General features: G+C 36.0%; 1 protein-coding gene across 3 annotated transcripts in view; it reads left to right on the top strand.

Moving 5' to 3' along the window:
• Positions 1-24,298, top strand: part of SMAP1 (small ArfGAP 1) — a 154,583-nt gene that overhangs the window by 106,189 nt on the left and 24,096 nt on the right. For all 3 annotated transcript variants that reach the window (XM_045843203.1, XM_045843200.1, XM_045843202.1), the window contains one exon: positions 18,970-19,060. In XM_045843203.1, coding sequence (XP_045699159.1) covers positions 18,970-19,060 — 91 coding nt within the window. The remainder of the gene's footprint in view (positions 1-18,969; positions 19,061-24,298) is intronic.

A 24,298-nucleotide genomic window follows, 5' to 3' on the forward strand; every position in this document is an offset into this window, starting at 1 on the left:
TTCAAGTTGGCTTCTGAGTCATTTTCTAGGGCGGCTGTGGTAGTATAATTTCCTTGATACTGGATATGCTAATTGCTTTTAAGCTCACCTTGTACATTGCCTACCCAGAACTGTCATCAGCTATTGTACTAAGAAGCTCTGTTTCCTTTTCATGGAAAAGGGCATTTCATCATCATATTATAGGTTTTAGGTGTGCTCATAAAATGCATTCAGTCCATCTGCAATATATTGTTTCTGAAATTGAAGTGCTTGACTCTCATACTTGTCATTTTATATTAAAAATGTAATATAAATGTAATTGTTACTGGCGATAGCAAATCAAAGACTAATTGTTGACTTCAATTTAGAACTCAGTAGTTTACTATTTTCTTAGTTGAAAAATGTGTCACCAAACAGTGACTTTGTCAGAGTTGTAGCCCGCTGCTCAAGAACCACAGGTAGCATGTGTTTCTTTCCATTTCTGTGTCTCCATTACTTCCACATTTCCCCCTTTTTAAATCCTATTTTTTAAATAAGCCAGTACATTAAATATTGATAGGGTATACCAGATCTTGTTTGTGATATAACCCTATTATTATGGTTTTCATATTACGCTGTTTTGCCACATAGAGTTGTATTTGCGAACAAACCAATAACAGGAAGATTATAACAGAGATTTCTTTTCATGAATGGTATCCAGGAGATACTCTTGGTTTTTGGGGTAAGATGTTGAAGTGGTGAGGTTTGTGTATCAGACGTGCTTTCCCCAATATTCTCTTTCTTCCTTCCTGGCTTCCTAACAATCTTTCAGAGAAAGAAGATAAGCTGGGCAGAAGGACACGAGATATGTGGTAGAAGACTCTCCTCCTAGAATGTCAGCATTCCTCAAATTGGATTAAAATTTTACTACTAAAGTATAATCAGCATTGTCTTTTTATTTCCAGTTTGTGGAAAAATCATTCTCATAACATTTTCCAGTTACAAATTTTTCTACCATGTGATTTTTAAATAACAACTTTTTTGAGATATAATTCACATATTATAAAATTTACCCATTAACATGTAAAACTCACTGACTTTTAGTATGTTATTAGAGTTGCACAAATATAACCACTGTCCAATTTTAAGACACTTTCATAACCCTCAAAAGAAGCTTTGTAGCTGCTAGCAGTTACTCTTCATAGCAACCTCTAATCTTTCTGTCTCCATAGATTTGTCTATTATAGACATTTTATATGAATACTATCTTAATACATGTGGTATTTTGTGAGTGGCTTTTATTATTCAGCATAATGTTTTTAAGGCTCATTCATGTCAGGCCATGTGACAGTATCTTATCCTTTTCTTGCAGTATATTTTTTATTGTAATTGTGAAGCAAAGAAATGGTCATCCTCTCTTCAAATTATTAGCTTAAAATGTCATTTTTTAGGATTCAAGAGTAAAACAGTCTAGAAGCAGCCATTTATTAGAGATTTGAAATCTGAAATCAATATTTAGAAGACAGATAAGTTCCAAGTTTATGCAAGTTTCATTCAAAGAATGTTGCCCATTTCAGGTCATTATACTGTCAAAACCAGAAACATGTGGAATTAAAATTCCAGTTTTCTGTGTTTAAATTCTTACTGAAAATTTTAATGTGGTTTTTCGCTCTCCTTTATTCTTCTCAAAAGTAGGTATAAAATTACTTAAAAACGTAAATAAAAACGGTTGCTTAGACACATACGGTAAATGGTGAGAACTGTTTATTCTGGTAAACTAAGGGTTAAAGTGACCACTAAAGGGAGTATCCTTGGTACAGTTTTTATTGGAACAGAATATGTCCAAGCCACATAGGAACAATATTGGTATTATTTAAGATTTTGAAATAGGGTGCCACGTATATATCTAAACTGTTAATAAGAAAGGAACATTCTGCTGAATTGACAGTAACATGCCTTTACTTAAGATCATTTTGTCTTTTGTTTTTTTTATTTAATCTTTATTGTATTTCTTTCATTACCATTTAGTCCTCTTACAACCCACCCACCCCCCCTTAAAAATCACCACCCTGTTGTCCATGTCCATGAGTCCTTTTTCCTTTTTGCTCAGTCCCTCTACGCCCTAATGGCGCCACCCACCCAATATGAGTTCTCTGTCTATGACTCTGTCCCCATTCTCTTTGTTAGTTCACTGTGTTCATTAGATTCCACATATGAGTGAAATCATACGGTATTGAAGAAGATCATTTTGGGAAAACTTGTGTTTGCACCTAATTTCAAATAGTATACTAGATTCAGAATCCCCATTACGCTGTTTTTCTTGCTCATATGTCTGTGTGGGGCAGGGACTTCAGTTTCACTCTCTGCTTTGCCTTCTGCTCCAGGAAGATGTTTACCTCAGTTTTGAGCCTGACTAATCCTACTGGTTTTCTCACTTAATACTTTGTCTGTGTTTGAACTGAAAGGGTGTGATTAAGGATGAGTTCTGGAGCCATATTGGCTATAGTATATATAAGTGGGAATAAAAAAACTAAAGAATATGTGTCTTTGGTTAAATAAACTTGAGCTAAGATACACACCAAATAGAAATTTACCAACTATAAGGGATATTTGATATATCTCTTATGTTTGAGATATGAGATATTTGTGTAGAGATATTGTTCATAGATTTTGATATCACTTTTCTATACAGTAAAATGTAAGAAAACAGTTTAAATTGATGTACAAGCTTTGTAAAGAGGAGAAAGGGAGAAGAAAACTGTTTGATTTGGTGGTGATGGTTATGGTATGTCTTAGTACAGAGACTAGAGAAAAACTGTGAAAATTTAATGTATTATTAAAAGTAATTTTTAGCCAGTAGAATTTTTGTCTAGGACAATCTAGTAGATATTTTTGTTATTTCTTTTCACTTAATTATACAGAATGAGTTAGGTTACTTTCTTATAAATAGGCATTATTTGGAAGCCAGCTTTTCACCACTGTGGAAGCATCCTTAAATAAGCATTTAAATCTTCAAACTCTCTTCTTTAAATAGGCTAAGCAATCACATATGAGTGAGCTAATCGATACAATTAACTGTAGTTCAAGGGAGTAATCAGTCAATAGTTTCTGGATTTAGTCCTTTAAGAGTATGAAGTTTGACTTTATCCTTTTTTCTCAGTAAAACCAGTGTTACAAAATGTCACTCTAGGTAGCACTTGAAATTGCTGTTGGGATGTCCTCTTTTCAAGATGTTTTAGTTTTAAAAGAGAAAATAAAGGGAGTTTTTAAAACTTTTGTAATTAGTATATTGTGAACATATATTTACCTGAAAGTGACAATTTCTAACTTCACAGAGATTTTATTTTAGAAGTTAAATTAGTTCTTTTCATCTTAACCTTTTTATTAAATTGGAACATACAGATCTTAAGTTTATAGCTCAATGAATTTTCGCAGATTTGTACACTTGTGTAACCAATGCACAGATCACTATTTAAAACATTATTAGCACCTCTCACTGTGTTGGGCTTCTTGTTCAGCACTTTCCTACAGATAATCACTATTCCGATTTCTGTCAATGTAGACTCATTTTATCTGCTTTTAATTTTATATAAATGAAATACAGCACCTACTATTTCTGTGTCTGGTTTCTTTTGCTAATCATTGTGTCATCCTTGTTTTGGGGTGTTCTTTTTTTATTGTTAAGTATTACTGTGTTGTTTACATGTGCTGTACTTAATTTTTTCATTCTACTGGTGGTTGACACAAGTAGTTTTTGGTTCAGGGCTTTGATGAATAAAGCTGCTGTGAACATTATTGTACATGCCTTTTGATAAACACATGTAGGTTACTGGGTATGTACCTAAAAGTAGAAATATAGTGTCACAGGGAATATATATGCCCAACTGTAGTTTTTCTGCCAAAGAGTTTTCCAAAGTGATTTTACCAATTTATATTTTCTTCAGTATTGTATGATAGTTACAGTTGCTTTGCATTTTCACAAAAACTTGATACTGTTATTTAAAAAAGAATCTGGTAGATATAGAAACTAATATTTTTATTAACTGGTGCTAATTAAATATACAGAAAATTCTGGCAAGTCCTAGCCAGTGTGGCTCAGGTGGTTGGAGTATGGTCCTGTGCAACAAAGGGTTGTGGGTTTAATCCCCAGGCAGGGTACATAACTCTGGGTTGCAGATTTGGTCCCAGTTGGGGACCTGTGCAGCAGGTAACCAGCCAGTGTTTCTCTCTGACATTGATGTTTCTCTCTCTCTTCCTGTCTTTAGAATCAATGACTGTATCCTTGGGCAAGGATTTAAAAAAAATATCTTGGCATTTGAAAATTTATCTTTAAATAAGTAAATAATTAGCTTGAAATAATTGTGACTTCTACATAAAAGTTCTTTCAGCCAGAAGGTTTGTTTTCTTCTGTTTTACCTAGCTTAAAAAAGAAAGAATTGAGTAGTTAAAAGAATTATCTTATAGAAAATAATAATAAGATGATAGTAACTATACTTGACTGGAGAAATAACTGTATACCAAAAGGCCCTCAACCCTAAAAGAAAAAGGAACCACCTGAAGTTGTAACAGCTTTTTAATACTTGTTCATTCTTAAAGTAACTGTAGTGATAAAGAGTAAGTTGTGACCGAAAACCATATTTCAGGTTCTATTATAGACTTGTAGTAAATTGCAACATTTTTTTTTCCTTCAGGGAATTTCTAAATGTTTTTGCAATCATTTAAAGCTTTATTGCAAGTGAGGCAATAAAAAGGAAAGAAATCCAATTATTTTATGTGCAAAGCTTTCATTTCTATTTAATGAAAGAAGAGAAAACTTTTGTTCAGGAAGCATGCAGACTTTACAGTCCCTCACAGTAGATTCAATATTTCCTTCAATAGAAAATAAGAAAAATATTCCCTCGGTAAATGCTGTGATGAAAGGTAGTTTCACCAAGTTAAAGCCTGTGCTTAAGAATGTTGCAGTTAAGGTGGAATGGTCAGCAGTTAGATTTGATGTGTCATTGAAGGTAAGTAAGTGCTTACTTGATGTTTAACTTACACTGGGCATTGTTCTAAACCCTTTATAGATATATTATTTCATAGTCTTCACAACAGTGCCATGAGGTTGATACTGTTATCCTCATTTACTGGTGAGAACCTGAGACACAGGTTTGCTAATTTATTCGTGGTCACACAGCTTTTTAGTAGCCAAGCCAAGACTTGTATTGGAATGTTCTGTCTTCAGAATATATGCTTTTAACCAGTATACTCTGTGGCCTCTTGCTGTGGCCTTTTGGTTACTATTGTAGCCAAAAGTGGAGAAAGAAAGAAGGAAGAAAGGTCAAGGATTAAATAAATTTCTGCTAAGTGTCATGCATTGTGCTAAGCATTTTATGTGTGCTAATTAATTCTCATATAACCATAGATAGTTTTAATATAGTTGTCTTACAAAGGAAAAACAGAAGACTTGAAGAGTGATGTTTTACCCAGGGTCATACATCTCATAATTGCCAGAACATGTCTTTCTAAAAAGGAGGCCACTGGTGGGGTCTGCATTACTTTGTTATAACTGTCTGCTGTGGATTAATAAACAACTAATACCCATTGGAAAGTAGCAAGCTGTTTATATCTTTGGGACAAGTTTTCTACTATAAGTGTTTCAAGAGTGACTCATCATACCATCTATGCTAAATAATGGCAGCAGGGTGTAGTAAAAAAGAATATGGACTTGGGACCAGAGAGATCTTAGTGTTTACGCTTAAAATTTATTTTTAAAATGGTAATTTAAGTTCATAGTTTATAAGCATATTCGATGGGTCACTTTGTCTGCCTAATCCTGAAGACACACCCAAATTATTCAACAAATTTATAACAAGTACCTGATATGTGACAGACACTCTCATACACTCTTGGGATACTGAAGTAAACAAATCTGCCAGAAATTCCTGACCTTTAGAGTTCATAGTCTAATCTAGTGAATTCATTGTGATTTTCTCTTGGGAACCTGATCTTGATACTGTCTCCTTGCTTTCCTCTGGCAACCTGATAGGTTAGGAGGTGGCCTACTTGATATAGTTCATTTCCGAGAGCATCCAGGAACAAAGGTGTTTTGGCCCCATCTGTGCTAGCTTTCTCCAGGACCATCAATTTTTTGTTTCTTTGCACAGATGTTGTATTTTCAGTATATATTTACTGAGCATTTTTTTTATGTGATGAGTCTTATTCTGACATCAGGGTCCTAAAGATGACATCAGAAAAAATTTTTCTCCTAGGAGCATGACTAACATGCACACTAGTCATTGTATGTAGGAAATCCTTATTGAAAAAGTTTACTATCTAGTTGCTGCAGTTGAGTCATCATGATATGAAAAGATTTTAAGTAGATAATGGTGGAAAACTGCTCTAATTACATGCAGTGCAACTGTCAAATGAGGATTTGATAGAGGTAAGCAGTTATCAAAAGAAAATTGCTGATGTGACCTATGTGCCTCAAAATAGGGTGATTAAAATAGGTCTCCTGATCCACAGTCTCCCTCTGCTCACTTTCTTGTGACTACCCTGTTTTCCCTCAGTGGTTCTCCTGTCTGGCAGGTACCGAATCCATTGCTGCCCTCCCTATTCCATGCCCTCATTTAAACAGAAACTGTCTGCTGACTGGTCTCACTTCCACTTCATAGCTGCAAATCTTAAACGGTTATTGAGTGTTGCCTTGCAGTCCTGATTTATACTTTCCATCTTTCCTAGTATGTTTAATATTTATTTTTCCAAAGAGTTATTTCTTGCTTTCTCTTGTCTCTGTAAACACACTACATACCTCATTTCAGTAATGTTTTTGCTTCATATTTGATTGAGAAAATTGCAGTCCTATAAGAACTGCCTTACTTTTCCACCACCAAAACAGCCTGCATCTCTGCCCTACCTTTCCTCTTGATGAAATGGTCAGGTGCTCTACCAGCTGCTCCAGCTGGGTTCTGGGTATCTTACCTCACAACTTCATTCTTCATTTATTCCTCTCCCTTGCTTTCTCAGTTTTTTCCCCTTGCTACCATATCTTATGCCTCCAATTATTATCACCTCTAGCTACCACCCTTTTTGAAAGGATCATCTTTGGTCATTGTGTACATTTTCTTATTAAGGTTTTTTTCTCCTTGCATTCTACTCCACTTTCTGTTTGCATCTTTCTCCTGACACTCCTCAAATCAAGGTCACCAGTTATCTCTGTGTTACCAAATTCAGTAGGTTTTTCTGTTCTTTCTTACCTTCTCATCAATTTTCCATACAGATGGTAACTCCCTTTTTCTTAAAGCTCTTTCTTGTCGTGGTTTCCATGAACCCATTCTCTTGTTTGTTTTTTTAAGCATAGTATTTTCTTTTTTTAAAAAAAAAGGTTTTATATATTTCTTTTTAGAGAAAGGGGAAGGGAGGGAGAAAGCAAAGGAGAGAAACTTCGATGTGATAGACAAACATCAATCAGTTGCCTCTGTATGCGCCCCGACTGAGGACTGAACCTACAACCCAGCATGTGCCTGATGGAATAGAACCAACATCCTTTTGCTTTGCTGGACGATGCTCAGCTAACTGGGCCACACTGGTCATGGCAGCCATTCTCTCGGTTTTATTCTCACTTCATTGCCTTTTCCTTCTTAGTATCCTTCGTTGACTTCATTTCCTCTGCAAGACACAAAATATAGTCCCCAATTCAGTGCTGAGCTCCCTTCTTTTGTATTCTCTCTGCCTAAATGCCCTCAACTAGTTTTATAGCTTTAATTATCAAGAACATGGTGATGGCTCCCAAATCTGTATCTCTAAACTTGACCGAGCCTCAGAACTCTAGACTTGTGTATTCAGCAGCTTCTTGTCATCTCCATGTAACAGATGTCTTAAACTGAAAATGGCCAAGACAGAATTCTTTATCTTTCTCTGTCTGCTGCCTCCCCCATCTCAAGAAACCACATCACTAGTCAGCTCACTGAGTTGGTTAAGGCAAAAATCTTAACTAAGATTTTTACCTTACTTTCTTCTTTCCCTTACCACCTCTGACACATCACTTCCATAAGTAAATATCCTAGTAACTATACCTTTCTTCGTCTGCTGTTACCATGTAGATCAAACCACCAGTGTCTCTTTCCTGGACTTCTGCAATAGCCTCCTAAACATTTTCCCCATTTCCCTAATTTGTCTTTTTAAAAGTAATTCAGATTATGTTTGACACCATCCAGTGACTTACCATTGCACTTGGAATGACAACTTTACACCTTTTATTTTAAAGCCTTGTACAGTGAAGTCTTACGCCCCTGTCTATATTTCTGACTTTATCTCTTTCCACTCTCTCTTATTTATTGTGCTCCAGCCATCCCTTTTTGGTGTTCCCAGAATAAATCAGACTCGTCATGACCTCAAGACCTTTGCACTGTTTGCTTTACCTAAGGTGCTTTTCCCCATCTTTCTAGGGGGGCCACCTTCTTGTCATTCAGGTTTTAATTTAAATGGCACTTTAGAGAGACGCCTACCCTGAACACTGAATACAAAATAGCTAGCTCCTAGTCGTTCTTGATTACAACACCCTTTTCTAATTTATCCTGTGTCACTTAACACTACTGGTTTATTTGTGATCATTTGGGTTTTTTTTTTCTTTTTCTCCCCTCTCAACCTCTTCTCCACTTGCCTTAAATGCTACGGTAGAATATCATGCCTAGAATAGTGCTGAGCATGTAGAGGATTAGTTACTGAATAAAAAGACTATCAATGGAGTAAGCAGTCCTTGTGTGAAATGATTTTTGGCAAAAATGGTCCTCTTTACAATGTGCTGTTGGGAAAGCTGAACACGAAGACTGACAAAATTTAGAGGAGTGAAGGGAACTGCTGAAGGGCGTTTGCTGCTTAAGACCAAGATCAAGGGAGGGAGTTGGGGATGGCTGGAGTGGGGGGGAGTTGTAGGGGAGAAATGGAGACGACTGTACTTGAACAGCCACAAAACATAAACAAATAAACTATGGAAGCACCAAATAAATAAATAAATAAATAAATGCCATTTATATTGCTTAAAAAAAGACTGAAAGAAAAGTTCAGTTCTTGTCTGTTTACTTCATCTGTAATGTAAACAGTTCACTGTCAGTTCACATTTATAGAGTGAGTCTTGAATGGATAGAGGGCAGAGGTGTTGAATAATCCTTAGGAGGGTTAAAACAAGCCACACAACCACTGAGCCGGCAGTGGGACAGATAGTTTAGTGTTCAGGATATTTTTTTGCCTACAGCTGATACTTTTAATAACCTACGTTAGGAATTTTTTTTACATAAGGAAAAGATATAAAACTTATTTTTTGTTGTTTTTTTAAAAATTATTTATTTATTTTTAGAGAGGCAAGGTAGGGAGATAGAGAGAGAGAGAGAAACATCAATGTGCGGTTGCTGGGGGTTATGGTCTGCAACCCAGGCATGTACCCTGGCTGGGAATCGAATCTGCGACACTTTGATTCACAGCCCGCGCTCAATCCACTGAGCTACGCCAGCCAGGGCATAAAACTTATTTTATAATACTGGGAAGTATTTAGCCAAAATAGAAGATATTTTAAAAAGTAATATCTTGATATTATAGCAAAAATATCCTGGTGGATAAATTATTAATAAATTTTTGCCATTCTAAGAGGATTAGTTAATAGAGTACTGATAGTGAAAGTAATTTGTGTCTTGATGATGTATCTTGAAATGTCTACAGGCTTTGCCATTTAAAAAGGTGTTTTCTTGCACTTAAGATTCTGGTGCAGTAACCAGTAGACTATATGGAAATGTATGCACTAGCCATAGATGGAGCCCAGCAGTACCCATAGGCACACAGGCATTTTTATAGTGGGGAGATATTTAGGGCCCATATTGAGATTTTATTTGCATTCTCTTAATATGTTAGAGCTGGTAAGGATGTAAGCAGTCTAGTCCAACCCCTTATTCTTCAGAGGAAGAAATGGTAGCTGAGTGTGATTATCTAGTCTGTAAGTGATGTCGGGACTCAAATTCCCACAGCTCCTGACCTGAATCTCTGCCAGCAATATCTTGTTTTTAGCAGTTGTCTTCTGTCAGTAACGCTGCCGCTGGAACAAGCAGTGAGTGTGCATATCCAATGATGGATGCAGTCGTCTTTATCAGTTGGCTTTTTGTGCTTACCCAAACCCTACAAGAAATACTTTGCAGTTTTCATGTATTTTTCTCTGACTTTGGAACTTGAACAGTAACAGTAATTTTTCATACAGGGCAATCTATTGGTTATTGGTAAAATAGCTGGTAACTTTGATAATGTGTTCATTTGTTTTGAAAGTTTTTCCTCATGTTTCTTCCTATCTAGAATCACTAAGCTGAGGGGCCCTGTATTTTTCTGGCAGAACTAAAAGATAGGAGCTTGAAGTTACCTATCTTTCCCTAGTTTAAAAAGAAGATAGAAAGCTTGAAGTAAAGAGTTGAAAAATAGCATGGTATTTTCCTGAAGTAGCCACATTTAAGTGCCAAAGAGAGAGTTTCCATTCTTAGGAGAAGGTTGGGTTGGAAGCTAGTGGCCCTGGGCAGGGAGGTTAACAACAGTAGTGTTTATAGTATTGGCCATAGTGTTAGTAGTTAGTAACTGTAGTAATGGTACAGCACTTTTAACTCAAAGAGCATAGTCTCCAAATTCTTAATATGCCAATGTGAGTCGCAGGTTATCATTAAATAATAAAAGTAAAAAATAAAAACATGGTTTAGTGCATGTAAACTTTATACATGGAAATTGTTATTGTGGTTATTTTGGTTGTGGTAACATTAAATTACATCTTTGGGTGGATTCATTACCGTGTTATTAGAATACTTCAAATTTATACATACTAAGTATCAAATGGTATCTCACTCATAACTATAGAATAACATGTGAAATAAAGTAGGTATAAAGTATTAGTTCTGTTCTTTACTAACAGTGATGTTATTTCATTTTTAGATATTTTACTTTATTAATACCAAGAGCTTTAGGGAAAGCATCCTTTGTGTTTAAGAATTGAGTGGTTTCTGACCCTGAACTTCTGTTTCCACTATAGACTTAATGCATCATCTTAAAGCAAACAGTGAAAGGATGAAATTCTCTACTAGGTTTCTTGTGATCTAGTAATAAGTTCTATGATTTCTAGAGAGTTCCTAACCTGGCCATAAAAGAAGTCTTGAGACAGTGTAAGGTGTCTGATCAAACACGCTGCAATTACATTGGACTAACAAATATGTTTCCTAATGCTGTGGTTTGGTCGTAGTGCCTGATGATACGATGACATAAATCCATCAGCTTCTGAACATAGTAAAGAAAAAGAGAAGAAAGTTAAACCATAAATAGTAATGTTAAAGTCTCAAATGTTTATAATTTTCTACTTTTATACTTCGTTTATTTAGTTCGGAGTTTCTGACCTATATCATTTTCCTTCACTCTGAAGAACTTCTTTTAACATTTCTTGCATGGTAAATCTACTGGTAATAAATTCCCTCAAATTTTTATTAGCCCAAGTAAATCTTTATTTCTCTGTCACTTTTGAAAGATAATTTCACAGTACACAGAAATCTGTTTGTGGGTTTTTTGTCTTTCAACAGTTTTAAGTATTTGAAATGCTTGTGTGTTTTCTTGCTTGTATAAGTTTCTAAGAAATTAAATATAATTTCTTAGATATTTTGTTCCACTGTAGGTTTTTTCCCTCTTTTGCTTCTTTCAGGATTTTTTTCTTTATTTTCTGTAGTTTAAAAATGATATGACTTGGTATAGGTTTTTTTGTTTTGTTTTGTTTTTAGCATGTATCCTGCTTGGTTCTGAACTCTGAGGATCTCTGATTTGGTGTCCAACATTAATTTGGAAAACTTCTCAGCCATTATAGCTTCAGATATGTCATCTTTTCTTTTGTCTGTCTTCTATTATCCCCAACACTCGTATGTTATACCTTTTATAGTTGCCCCACTTAGATATTTTGTTTTTCTTTCTCTTAATTTTTTTTTCAGTCTTTTTGTTTTTCCATTTTGGGAATTTCTACTAACCTATCCTTAAGCTTAGAGATTCTTTCCTCAGCCGCATCCAGTCTACTAATGATACCATCAAAGGCATTCTTTTTTGTTACAGTGTTAGCACACTTTATTATATTTGTGCCCCAAATCCTAACAAGATTAATAGCATTTTTTTCTTCTGTTTTCTAAAATGTGGCTTTAAGATATTTTTTACTTATTATTACATCACAGCTATATTTCAGATACCTTAAATAATTTTATCTTATTATTTGCAACATACAACAGAACATGTATGCTATAGTACAGTAGGGTCCCCAAATTTTTTGGCACCAGGGACTGGTTTCATGGAAGATGGGGGTGAGGGTGTTGGGGGACAGGAGGTGGCGCTCAGGCATCAGGCCAACTTCACTTGCAGTCCATTTCCTAACAGACTGTGGACTGATACCAGCCCATAGCCTTGGGATTGGGTACCCTTGGTATAGATTTTATTTATTTATTTAATTTTATTTTAAAATTTTAAATATATTTTATTGATTTACTGATATGATTTATTGATAACTATTACAGTTATCCCATTTTTTCTCCCCTTTATTCCCTCTGTCCTGTACCCCGCCTCCCACTAGCATTCCCCACCTCAGTTTATGTCCATGGGTTGTACATATAAGTTCTTTGGTTTTTCCATTTCCCACACTATTAACTTCCCCCTGTCTATTTGTACATACCATTTATGCTTCTTATTCCCTGTACCTTTTCCACCATTCTCCATCCTCCTCTCCTTGCTAATAACCCTCCATGTGGTCTCCATTTCTGTGATTCTGTTCCTGTTCTAGTTGTTTGCTTAGTTTTTTTGTTTTGTTTTATGTTCAGTTGTTAATACTTGTGAGTTTGTTGTTATTTTACTGATCATATTTTTGATCATCTTCTTTTACTTAAGTAAGTCCCTTTAACATTTCATATAATAAGGGCTTAGAGATGATGAACTCCTTTAACTTGACCTTATCTGGGGAGCACTTTACCTGCTCTTCCAGTCTAAATGATAGTTTTGTTGGATAGAGTAATCTTGGATGTAGTTCCTTACCTTTCATGACTTTGAATACTTCTTTGGAGGTCCTTCTTGCCTGCAAGGTTTCTTTTGAGATATCAGCTGATTGAGAAATCAGCTGATTAGTCTCATAGGCACTCCTTTGTAGGTAACGCTATCCTTTCCTCTTGAGGCTTTTAAGCTTCTCTCCTTATCTTTCATCTTGGGTAACTTAATTATGATGTATCTTGGTGTTTTCCTCCTTGGGTCCAATTTCTCTGGAACTCTGGGCTTCGTAGACTTCTTAGAAGTTTATTTCCTTTACCAGATTGGGGAAGTTTTCCTTCATTATTTGTTCAGATAAGTTTTTAGTTTTTTACTCTCCTCTTCTCCTTCTGGCACCCCTGTGATTCAGATGTTGGAATGTTCATAGTTGTTCCAGAGGTTCCTAAACCTCCTCATTTTTTTTGAATTCTTCTTTCTTCATTCTCTTCCAGTTGAGTGTTTATTTCTTCCTTCTGCTCCAAATGGTAGATTTGAGTCCCAGTTTCCTTCCCATCACTGTTGGTTCCCTGTATGTTTTCCTGTATTTCACTTTTCATAGCCTTTGCTTCTTCCTCTATTTTGCAACCATACTCAACCATTTCTGTGAGCATCCTGATTACCAGTATTTTGACTCTGCATCTGATAGGTTGGCTGTCTTTTCATTGCTATGTTCTATTTTTGGGCCTTTGATCTGTTCTTTCATTTGAGCCATATTTTTTTGTCTCCGTGTGCATGGTACGTGGTAAGGGGTAAGGACTTTGGTAATTGCCAGGGTTGGGCAACCCATATCACTGCAGTGTGACACTGTATGTGAGGGAGGGGTCCAAGAGGGAGAACAGTGCTGCTTGCTCAGCTCTCGGCCAGTTTTCAATCACTTCCCCTCAGTACCCACAAGCAAATTGGGTTCTTCTGGTACTGATTCCTGGGTGGGTGGGTTTGTGTATATTCTAGGGCTCTGTGGGTCTCTCCAACAAACTCCCTTATGAAGCTTGGAGTTTATCCTGCTGTCACAATCCCCACAGGTTTTTATAGTCAGAGGTTTTGAGACTTTATTTCCCTGCACTGGAACGCTGGGTAGTGTGGTCTGTGTCACTCCCCAGTTGTTGCTTCCGGTTTATCTGCTTGCAAATGTGGGACTGCCCACTCTGCCAGCTGCTGCCTTGCCATGAGTCCTCTCTGCCCCAGCTGCCTGTTTCTGCTCCTCCAGCTGGTCTGGATGAATGTTTCTTCTTTAACTCCTTGGTTGTCGGACTTGCATACAGTTCAATTTTTTGGCAGTTCTGGTTATTTTTTGTTTTTAAATTTGTTGTCCTTCTTTTGGTTGTGTGAGGAGGCAAAGTGTATCTACCTATGCCTCCATCTTATTCAGAAGTCCCTGGTTCTGAACAAAGGTATAAATCATCCGTTTTCAACCTTTTTTATCTGATGGCACACATAAACTAATTACTAAAATTCTGTGGCACACCAAAATAAATTTTTTGCTGATCTGACAAAAAATAGGTATAATTTTGATTCATTCACACCAGATGGCTATTGTTGTGTTGGCTGTTGTCATTTTTTAATTTGACAGTCTAGCAGGAGTGCCCAACCTTTTAGTGTGTCTGGGCCTAACTGGAAGAAGAAGAGTTGTCTTGGGCCACATGTTAAATACACAAACACTAACAAAAACTGAAAAGCAAAGAAAAGGTTTTAAGTAAACTTACAATTTGGTGTTGGGCCACATTCACAGCCATCCTGGGCTACATGTGGCCTGCAGGCAGAAGGTTGAACACCCTTGAAGGAGAAAAGAAGTCAGTGCCCATGCTTAAGTTGTTGAGTATTGCATGTTTTAAACATTCTTGCAGCACATCAGAGTGCTGTGGCATACTGGTTGAAATCGTTGCTATAAATTATAGTTTGTGTATGAATATTTTTGTTGTTTAACATTTATCTTATGGTGTTATAGGCAAGCCTTGTTAGAAATCAGGTATGTTTTTTCATTTAATTAAAAAAAAATTTATCCTCACCCAAGGACATTTTTTCATTGTTGAGAGAGAGTGAGATATGAGATGAGAGATGAGAGATGAGAAATAAACATTGATTGGTTGCCTGTACAATCCCCAGTTTGGGATTGAACCTGCAACCTGGGTATGTGCCCTGACTGGGAATCAAATGCTTGGCCTTTTGGTCTGCGGGATGATGTGCCAATCAGCTGAGACATACCGGCCAGCAAGAGAGTTTTTTTAATTTTAGAAAAGCTGGTCAAGAAAGCATAATCTGTTACACACCCATTTCCTTAACTGCCACTCATTTGGGGAATCTATTTATAGTTCTCTGGCATTAATCTGGTGATGTATATATAAATTCTTTATATACATAAATAAAGAGAGCAACAAATATATTTTGTTGTAGAAACAGCCTTTAGAGTGGCCATGAGACACTTTTTCAGGATGCTGCTTCTACCTTCTTGGTAAACAGGCTATTTAAAGGCCATCACATTGCCTTGTTGCTACAGGGACTGTTAATGAGGGATAAGGAGAAAACTATTCCAAACTTCTTATCTTACTTCTTGAGGTTTGATTTTGATAATTTAAAATGTTTTTGAAATGCTGAATTATGCAATGTGGTAAAGAAAGGAGGTCTGTTAGTTTGACGGTCTCTTCATAGACCAATATTTGAGGCTGTCCACAATCTTCCTTCAGTTAAAAGCTGGGTCTTGTCAGTTTTTAGAATATGGCAGCATAGGCAAATGCGGCAGTGGACATGATTTAATAGCTGGAAGTAGTACCTTTTTGAAATAGGCTCTGTCTCTGAATTTATTGGTGACAATGTTAGGCTTATATGCAAGTTATAATGGAATAAAACATAATACCTAGATATCTTTAGTTTATCTTCGTTTTAGAGGATTGCACAATTTAAAGGATTGTTTTAGAGCTGTTTTGAAAACTCATAATCCCTGAGTCTACATTTTTTAGATATACTCATCTAACACTAGAAAAATACTTAATTCTTAGTTTACAAAGAGATCTGTAAAAATAATTGTGTGAATGAGAATTGTCATTCATTACTATAAAGTCACTCAAAGAAATGCATAGAAAATTAATACCTTTTATGGATATTTAGCTCTAAAATTTCAAGTATTATTATGGTAAGAATTTCAGGGAGATTTGTCATTTACATGGTTTGGTGCTTTGGTGTATCTGTCCTTGAGTTTGCTCTTAATATGTTTCAAAATAAAAATAGTGAGGTCAGTTTTTATGTTTACAGCTATGAACAAAGAAGAATATTTCCTGAATTCAGTCTTTGTATCTCTCACTAATACAAGAAGGTAGTACTTGTGCTACTATGTGGATACAGAAGAGTTACCTCTAAAAGTTATCTCTTTCCACACATTGATGTGTTCACAGTATTGCCTTAGCGAGATTTGAGAATAAAGGGATGTAAGACAGTTCTTACAGTGATCAACTGTTTTGCTTTTTTCTGGTTTATGAGAAAACCTATGAGATGCCAACTATAGGCAATTCATGTCTGAAATGTTGAAATCCATCTAGACTAGCCAACTCTCTTTGGACTACCTGGTAAGGTTTAGAGCATTGATATTCTTCATTCGTGTAAGCAGACCCATTCATGTAAGTAGGAGCAAAGGAGCAGACTTTTCTTTAGAACAGAATATCTTAACCTATGTTCTGGTAAGAAATATGTTTTACATTATGATTCAGTCCAGCTTACATGCACTCACACGTGTGCACAAATGTGCAAAATCATTTATGAATACTTTGTGCAGTGCATTCTAATTTATGTTCTGTTTCATTTTTAATGACAAAATTAAATTCTATAAAACAGATTTCAAAACCCACCTGCAATTTGATAAACTCTGTTTAGGCTCTTCCCTTATACTTACCTTCAGTTTTCTTTACCCTGCACAACTATATACGTGTTCTCTATTACATAGTTCCTATGGGATGCTTGATAAACACCTCTTTAAATTATGGTGCAATTGAAATCTAAGGAAGAAGAGAAACTCTTAGGACACATAGATGTGTGGCTATTTATGTTGTAGTTCCACATATCTACTTACCTACATGTGTGCTGTCTGTGCGGGAGCTTGGAGGGTAGGAGTCAGGATTGCTAGAGGACTTGACTTTGTTCTCTTCTTTTCAGACAACAAATGGGTAATTTCATACTTCAAAGTATTTAAAAAGGTGGTTCCAATTTGGTGGGGAAATAAACCAGAATTTGAATTTTTAAAAAGAAATCATTTTAGCCTAAAGAAATTCCAGATTCTTAGACTAGAGAAGATGAATAGGAAGTACTTCTTCACCAGTTGGGTTTTTGTCCCATGCTTCTTTCCATGGAATAATATTCAGTAAAATATTATAGCAAAAAGAATTGGCATATAATATCTGAATTTCAGTTAATATGAAGTATGACTGCATTTAGCAAGTTTATTTAAATTTATTTTCATCTTTCAGGCTTTCTAATTTTAAATTAAATCATTGATTAGATTTTAAGTTGCTTCTAAACATAAGACACTTAAATCCTAATATCCAGAGTATTAGGCAGGGATGTGACAAATGAAGACTTGCCCCATGGTGCTATTAGGATCCTGCCCAAGAGTTATTTGAAGTTGGCAAGCTCATGGCCACTTAATCCTCATTATCTTCCAGATTTGAGTGTTTATATTAACATAACCAATCCAATTTTTAAAAAAGTGTAGGGGGGAGGAAGGTCTAGCAGCTTTAGTATTAACTTGAAAAGAATTACTTACCTTGTTAGTATAAACTATACTTTCTTTAGTATTTAGCTGAGCAAGGTAAATCTTATCTGTACTGGAGGTTGAAAAGGAAAAGAATATGAAATGAATTATGTAGCTACAGGTTGATAATTCTGTATTTTGGAAGGTTAGTAAAGAATTGATATCTGTGATGGTAGATTAATTGGTTAAAAAATAAATCTGAGGGAGACAGTAGTGATTAAAAACAAGTAAGGGTAGATATATATATATATATATATTTGAGGAATTATATAAAATGAACTCAACTAACTTAATAATTCTTTAATTAGTTGTAGAATAAATTATCTTGTAGCAGTGGTTTGAGAAAGGAATAAGTGAACTAATTTTATTTTCTTGGTTATAGAGAGATAAGTTTCTGATTTGAAAACCCCATATATATATATATTTAACATTTAAAATTTGTTTATATTTTTAGAGAGGGTGGGTAGGGAGAAAGAAAGGGAGAGAAACATTGATGTAAGAGAGAAACATTGATTGGGCTGCCTCTCACACATGCCCAGACCAGGGACCCAACCTGTAACCTAGGCATGTGCCTTGATGGGGAGCTGAACCAGTGACCTTTAGCTTTAGGAGGATGATGTCCAACCAACTGAGCCACATTGGTCAGGACAGATAATGGGTTTTTTTCATTCTTTTTTATACAGCAGTTTTTATATGTATGAGAAAGAGAAAGATGGTATGGAATGTGTAACTGTGGCCTGGGCTTCTGGAAACTAGAAGGATATTATATTTAAAATGTAACTGATAGTGTAGACTTGGGGAAAACATTATCAAATAACATTTCATTAGGCTTTTCTTGGTGCAGTGTTGCCTTACATGTCAACAGTGTGGGTGAGGGGAGTAAACTGTGCTCCTAAAAACTGCAACCCTGCCCACCCTCTGTTAATAGGTGCACCTTAGCAGTGGCTAGCAAGTAATACCAAATACAGCTCTTGAAGTGTAATTTCACATAAATGAATTAAATGGTTAAGAACAATTATATTAAGATTAAATTTATATATTCACTGTTTTGAGGTCCTAATATGTAAGGTTTGTCACTTGAGGTCAATAATCATGTTTACTTGTTTTTTATACAATAATAAATGTTTAAGGCTTCATTATGCTAACTTTATCAAAATTATATATATAATTGGGGCTTTAAAGTCTTCATTGGTTTATTTAAGAAAAATTAATAAAACTGATTATTTACTTTAAAGCTGCAGAAGAAAGAAGATCAGCAATTAGAGCCTAAAAAAAGCACCAGCCCTAAAAAAGCTGCAGAACCCACTGTTGATCTTTTAGGACTCGGTAAGTAATAAAAAGCCTCAGTCACCATCAGAGTTACAGAACAGTTGAAACCTTTACTTCAAATTAACATAATGGTTTTATTGTCAGTATGCTAAAAGATATCTGCTAACTGAATTTGGAAATGGTATGATTACTTTGCTTAGTTCCTACAAAAAAAGGAAGTGTTTAATAAGGGAGCTAGTCTCTGTCAGCACTGTCTTCACTGAAAGCCAAGTAATAAGTTCCTTGGGGAAGGAAAAGATATCAAAGTAATCTTCAAAGGCTTGGCAGACTGTGACATTTCAAAATTTAAAGAGTAGATTCATTCTCTTTCTCTGTCTCTCCCTCTCTGTCTAATTTTGTCTGTGTTTGTGTGGCGGTGGGGGTTGGGGTGTCTCTTAGCAAAATAAGTCTGGGGCAGCCTTATTGTAAAATAGGCTGGTTTAAAGAAAATTTAATTTTGGTTAACTGAAGCAGCACGCTTTATACTTAACACCTACTAGTTAGATTCATTTTATATACCTGATGACAATAGAGCTCATTTTAATTTAATGTCATGTTTATTCTCATGACTAGTAGGTATGTGTTGTCTCCCTGGTAAGTAAACAGGCTTTTTCATTCAAGAATTGCTTGTACCTTGCTTATCTATTGATACCGTTGGTTCGTTTTACATTTCTCTTCTCTTTTTTTCTAAAATAGCTTGGTAAATGGTTATTTTTAGTAATATCTGAGTCTACCAGCAGTAATTAATTAAAACTTTTTTTTCGTTAGAGAAAGATTAAAGGAAAATAATGAAAAATAGCTGAAGGGGAGGGTTGAACTTCATACGATGCTTTTCTTGATCTTAGTTCTTACTGAGTAAATTGTTTTGTGTGAAGAATTACAGTTTAATATTTTATTCATTTCTTAAGAAGCTGATATAACATGCAGATATACACCCTGGGGTTAAAAATCTCCTATGGTGGTAAAACTAAGTAGTGCATTAAAAATATTTAAAAACTGTAATTTTGAAAATAGAGCTTCAGTCCAGGGCTCTAAATATAATTATGTTGAATTCTAGTCCTCATAATTGCTATATTTTATTTCCTTTGCTATAAATGAGAGAAAAGAAAAAAGACTTACTACAAAAGTAAGGAAAAAAATCTGACTGAAACTATATGCATCTTTGTCTTCATTGCAGCATTTTCTTTCCAGTCTGGGTCCCTAGTTTATTAGTTATAACTTGGGAATGTAAGATAAAAACCAGACCTGACTCTTTTCCTATAGACTGATTCACTGATTCAACAAATATTTGTCAAGTGTCTTTTATGTGTCCAGGCACCAGTGTAAGAACTAGGGAGGTAGCTATGAAAGAAAGCAAATAAAAATACCCGACCTCTCGGGGTTTTCATTCTATCTTAGGAGACAGCGAATAAATAACAGTTCATTAAAATATGTCATAGATCATATGGTAGGTGCTATAGATAAAAGAAAACAAAAATGAGTGGCTATAATTTGAAATAGGGTTAGGGATACGGGTGTTCACTGCGATATCATTGGAGCAAAGACCCAGAGAAGTTGTGGGTGTCTGGGTATACGCTGCAGGAATATTCTCAGTAGAAAGAACAGCAAGTGGAAAGACTCTGCAGTAGCAGCTTACTTTATTGGGTGCAAGGACCAGCAACGATAACAGTGACAGTGCGGCTAGAGGGAAATGGTCTGGGGAAGGGGAGTGACAGTGGAGAGAAATAAGGTGCAAGGAAGGACAGACAGATTGTGACTTTGGCTTTTACTCTGAGTGTTCTGGAGATATATTAGAGGGGTTTGAGCAAAGAAGTACATGATCTCACTTTTGTTTTTAAAGTATTGTAGGTACAGTGTTAGGAATAGATTGTAGCAGAGGAAGGTCGGAATCAGGGAGACCAGTAAGAAAACTATCACAAGAGTACAGGTGAGAGATGAGATGGTTTAGAGCAGGCAGTGGCATTGGGAGTTATAAGAGGTATTCAGGTTCTGGATATATTTTAAAGATAGTGTCAATAGGATTTGCTGACCAGTTGAAATTATATGATGTTTACCTTCGGGAATAAACCTGTAGAACAGGTAAATCTGACGATTTAAGACAAGAAAAATTGTTGTAGCAATGTTTTGAATAGCAAAGAGCGGGGATGGGATCTAGTAGACAAATGGATTATGATTGGCCTTAGATATCAGCTGTTACTGGAATAATGTTGAATAGCAAATAACCCCCCCAGAGCTCAGCTTATATCAATAAACATTTATCTCACTCTCAGGTCTGTTGGGGGGTCAACTAGGGCATCTCTGCTAGAACTTCATTTGATAATGTTTTCTACCTTTCTCATAGGAATAAATGTTTCCTTGGCTTCTTAATCTCAGAGTCAGTACCACTTCAGGGTTTGGTGATGGCAGCTCGCTCACTCTCCTTTTCTGGTATCAGTTTCTGTGACAGTCAGCTATTGCTGCCCATTCTGCCTATTAACTCCAAAATCTAAGTGGCTTGCATCAGTTCACATTTCTTTCTGTCGCTCAGGGTCTATGTGTCTCCTGAGACACCTCTCTTTTGACAGTGGGAGAAATTCAGGAAACATTGTCTCAGGGGAGAACCTAAGTTCATTTAGGGCATGAAGGAGAAGGGAATGTTAGAAGAAGAGGTTAAGGATATACAGGGGATTTTCCTGATGACAGACAGTTTTAGATCATACTCTGGGAGAGTTCCAAAGGTAGGAGGGGTGGGCAGTGGGATCAGAAAGAGGGATATCTTGCTGATGGAGTTTTAGCCACAAGAAACTGAGAGTGTCTTACCCAGAGCACATATAGCTCTTCACTCATGCTGGTTATCAAGATCCAAAATTCTTTTAAAAAATATTTTCAGACATTTTTGAAAGCGGCAATAAACATGAAATTTGGCAAGTTCATGAAAGTCTAGGAGACCACAGAATCATAGGTCCCTCTCAGCTCAAAACATACAGTGCTCCTAAATTAGTGTTGATTATCGGGGTCCACCTTGAGCAGCAGACTGTTTTTCTGGTCTTAAGCATGCTACTTTCCCCGATGGGACTCTGGTTTCCCCTGTAAATGGAAACATGGTTGGAGTAGGGAGCGGTATGATTTATGCTCGTGCAAAAATGACAGCATATCCCCATATGAGTGAGACCAGAATAAGCATTACCTTAAAACATTTTCAGAAAAATACAGAGAAAACTCTTACGTAGTTTAATTCACTTTGAATATTCTCATAATAGGGTAATAGTTAAGATAATTTTTTAGTGTAGTCATATACAGCATAATGACTTTTTGGTTGACAGTGGACCATATTATACAACAGGGTCCCATAAGATTATAATGGAGCTGAAAAAATGTAATGGCCTGGTGACTTCGTAGCCTTGGTAATGTCTTATTTAGCACAATGCATTGCTCACGTTTGTGGTGTGAACAAACCAACTGTATGGCCAGTCATGTAAAAGTGTACACATGAAATTACAGTAGTAAGCTATACCCCCTAGATTTATATAAATATACTCTGTGCACAATAATGAAATCGCCTAACAACACATTTTCCTTTGTTAAGAGGCATATAACTATAATTTGACCTTCCTTTTAAATGAGTCTTTGGTGAGACCATATTCTTTTCTTCAGCCTGGTGACTCAAGCTAAACCTGCTTTCTTCATGTCACCTTTCCTGATCTATTCCCCATCCCAGGGACAAACATAAATGTTCTCTATATACTTTTTAGCCAGGATCAGCATTGCTTTTCTGAAAAGGACCAAATATTTTGGCTTTGCAGACCATATGGTCCCTGTTGTAATTATCCAATTCTCCTATTGTTGTGTGTAAGTAGACCTAAACAAATACATAAGCAAGTGATTATGGCTGTGTTCCAATAAACTTTAAAAATAGGCAGCAGGCTGTAGTTTGCTGACCTCTGCTTTATGTTCCTGATTATACCTACAAGAGCTACTTCATATTTAGTTGTTAATTTCTGTTTAAATCTTGCAGAAATACTATTTATTCAGTGCTTTATTCTAATACCAGAAGTGGGGACAGATACTTGATTATTACCTACTCTAGCCTTGGATATAACCTAAGAGCTCTGGACCCTTCTTGACTAAGGGAAAAACTGAACAATCCCTGAATGCTTTAGACTCAAATTAAACTTCAGAGATAGACACATCTTGACTTGAATAGGTTCTTTATAAGTTAGAAGAGAATTGAAAGCTTTAGGGCCTATAGGGGTAGAGTTTTCATGTCTTCTACCTGTATAGTTATTCTAGGACTGGGAATTATTCTGTTAGGCTAGTTCATTCTTTGTTGGTTATTACTTAGTTTTTACATGACTAAAAACTGACAGACTGCTTAGCAATTGGTTAGGATTATCCCCCAGACTAATGATATTTTAATTAAGCAGTAATTTTTTTTGGTAGGAGACCCTGGCTGAGAATAAAATCTTAAAGGATGAGCAGATGCTCCAAACCTAAATCTTGGAAAAAAACTCATAAATTGCTGGTGTTAAACATGACCTTACAGGTTTCACTTCAGTCTTTCATCAGAGGTGAAAAGCCCTCCTGTGGGGTTTCTGTCATGTTGCCAGCCATGTGCCACAAATGTGCTACAAAGCAGCCTGGCTTGCCCCAGGAGGTCGGCCAGCATTCTTTCTGTAGGTACAGGGGGAAATGTTTGAATGGGTGGGCCAAAGAAGGTTTCAGAGAGGATCACATCCTCTCAGTGCTCTTGAAGGCATCCCACAAAGGATCAAGTATGATTCTGCTAATGAAAAGCTAGTTCAGAGCATATTCACTGCTTAAATAAAATAGTCTGTTCTTATGCTTACTCACTTTAATCTAGGGTAATTTCTGCTTAATATATCTGAACATGCTATGTATTATTTTAAATATGGAACTGTATGCAGGCATTCCTCTTTTTATTGTGTTTCTCAGATACTGCTTTTTTGCTGTTGTTAAACAAATTGAAGGTTTGTGGCAGCCTTGCATCGAGCAAGTCTATTGGCACCATTTTTCTAACAGCATTTACTCACTTTGTGTCTCTCACATTTTGGTCATTCTGGCAATATTTTAAATTTTTCATTATTGTATTTGTTATGGTGATCTGTGACCAATGGTCTTTGATGTTACTGTAATTGTTTTGGGCCTCCACAAACCATGCCCATATAAGGTGGCAAACTTAATCCATAAATGTGGATTCTGACTGCTCCACCGGCCAGCCAACCCCCATCTCTTACTCTCTTCTGGGGCCTCCCAATT

Source organism: Phyllostomus hastatus, unplaced genomic scaffold, assembly GCF_019186645.2.
Source record: "Phyllostomus hastatus isolate PE091 unplaced genomic scaffold, TTU_PhHast_1.1 phas_contig_40, whole genome shotgun sequence".
Taxonomy (NCBI): domain Eukaryota; kingdom Metazoa; phylum Chordata; class Mammalia; order Chiroptera; family Phyllostomidae; genus Phyllostomus; species Phyllostomus hastatus.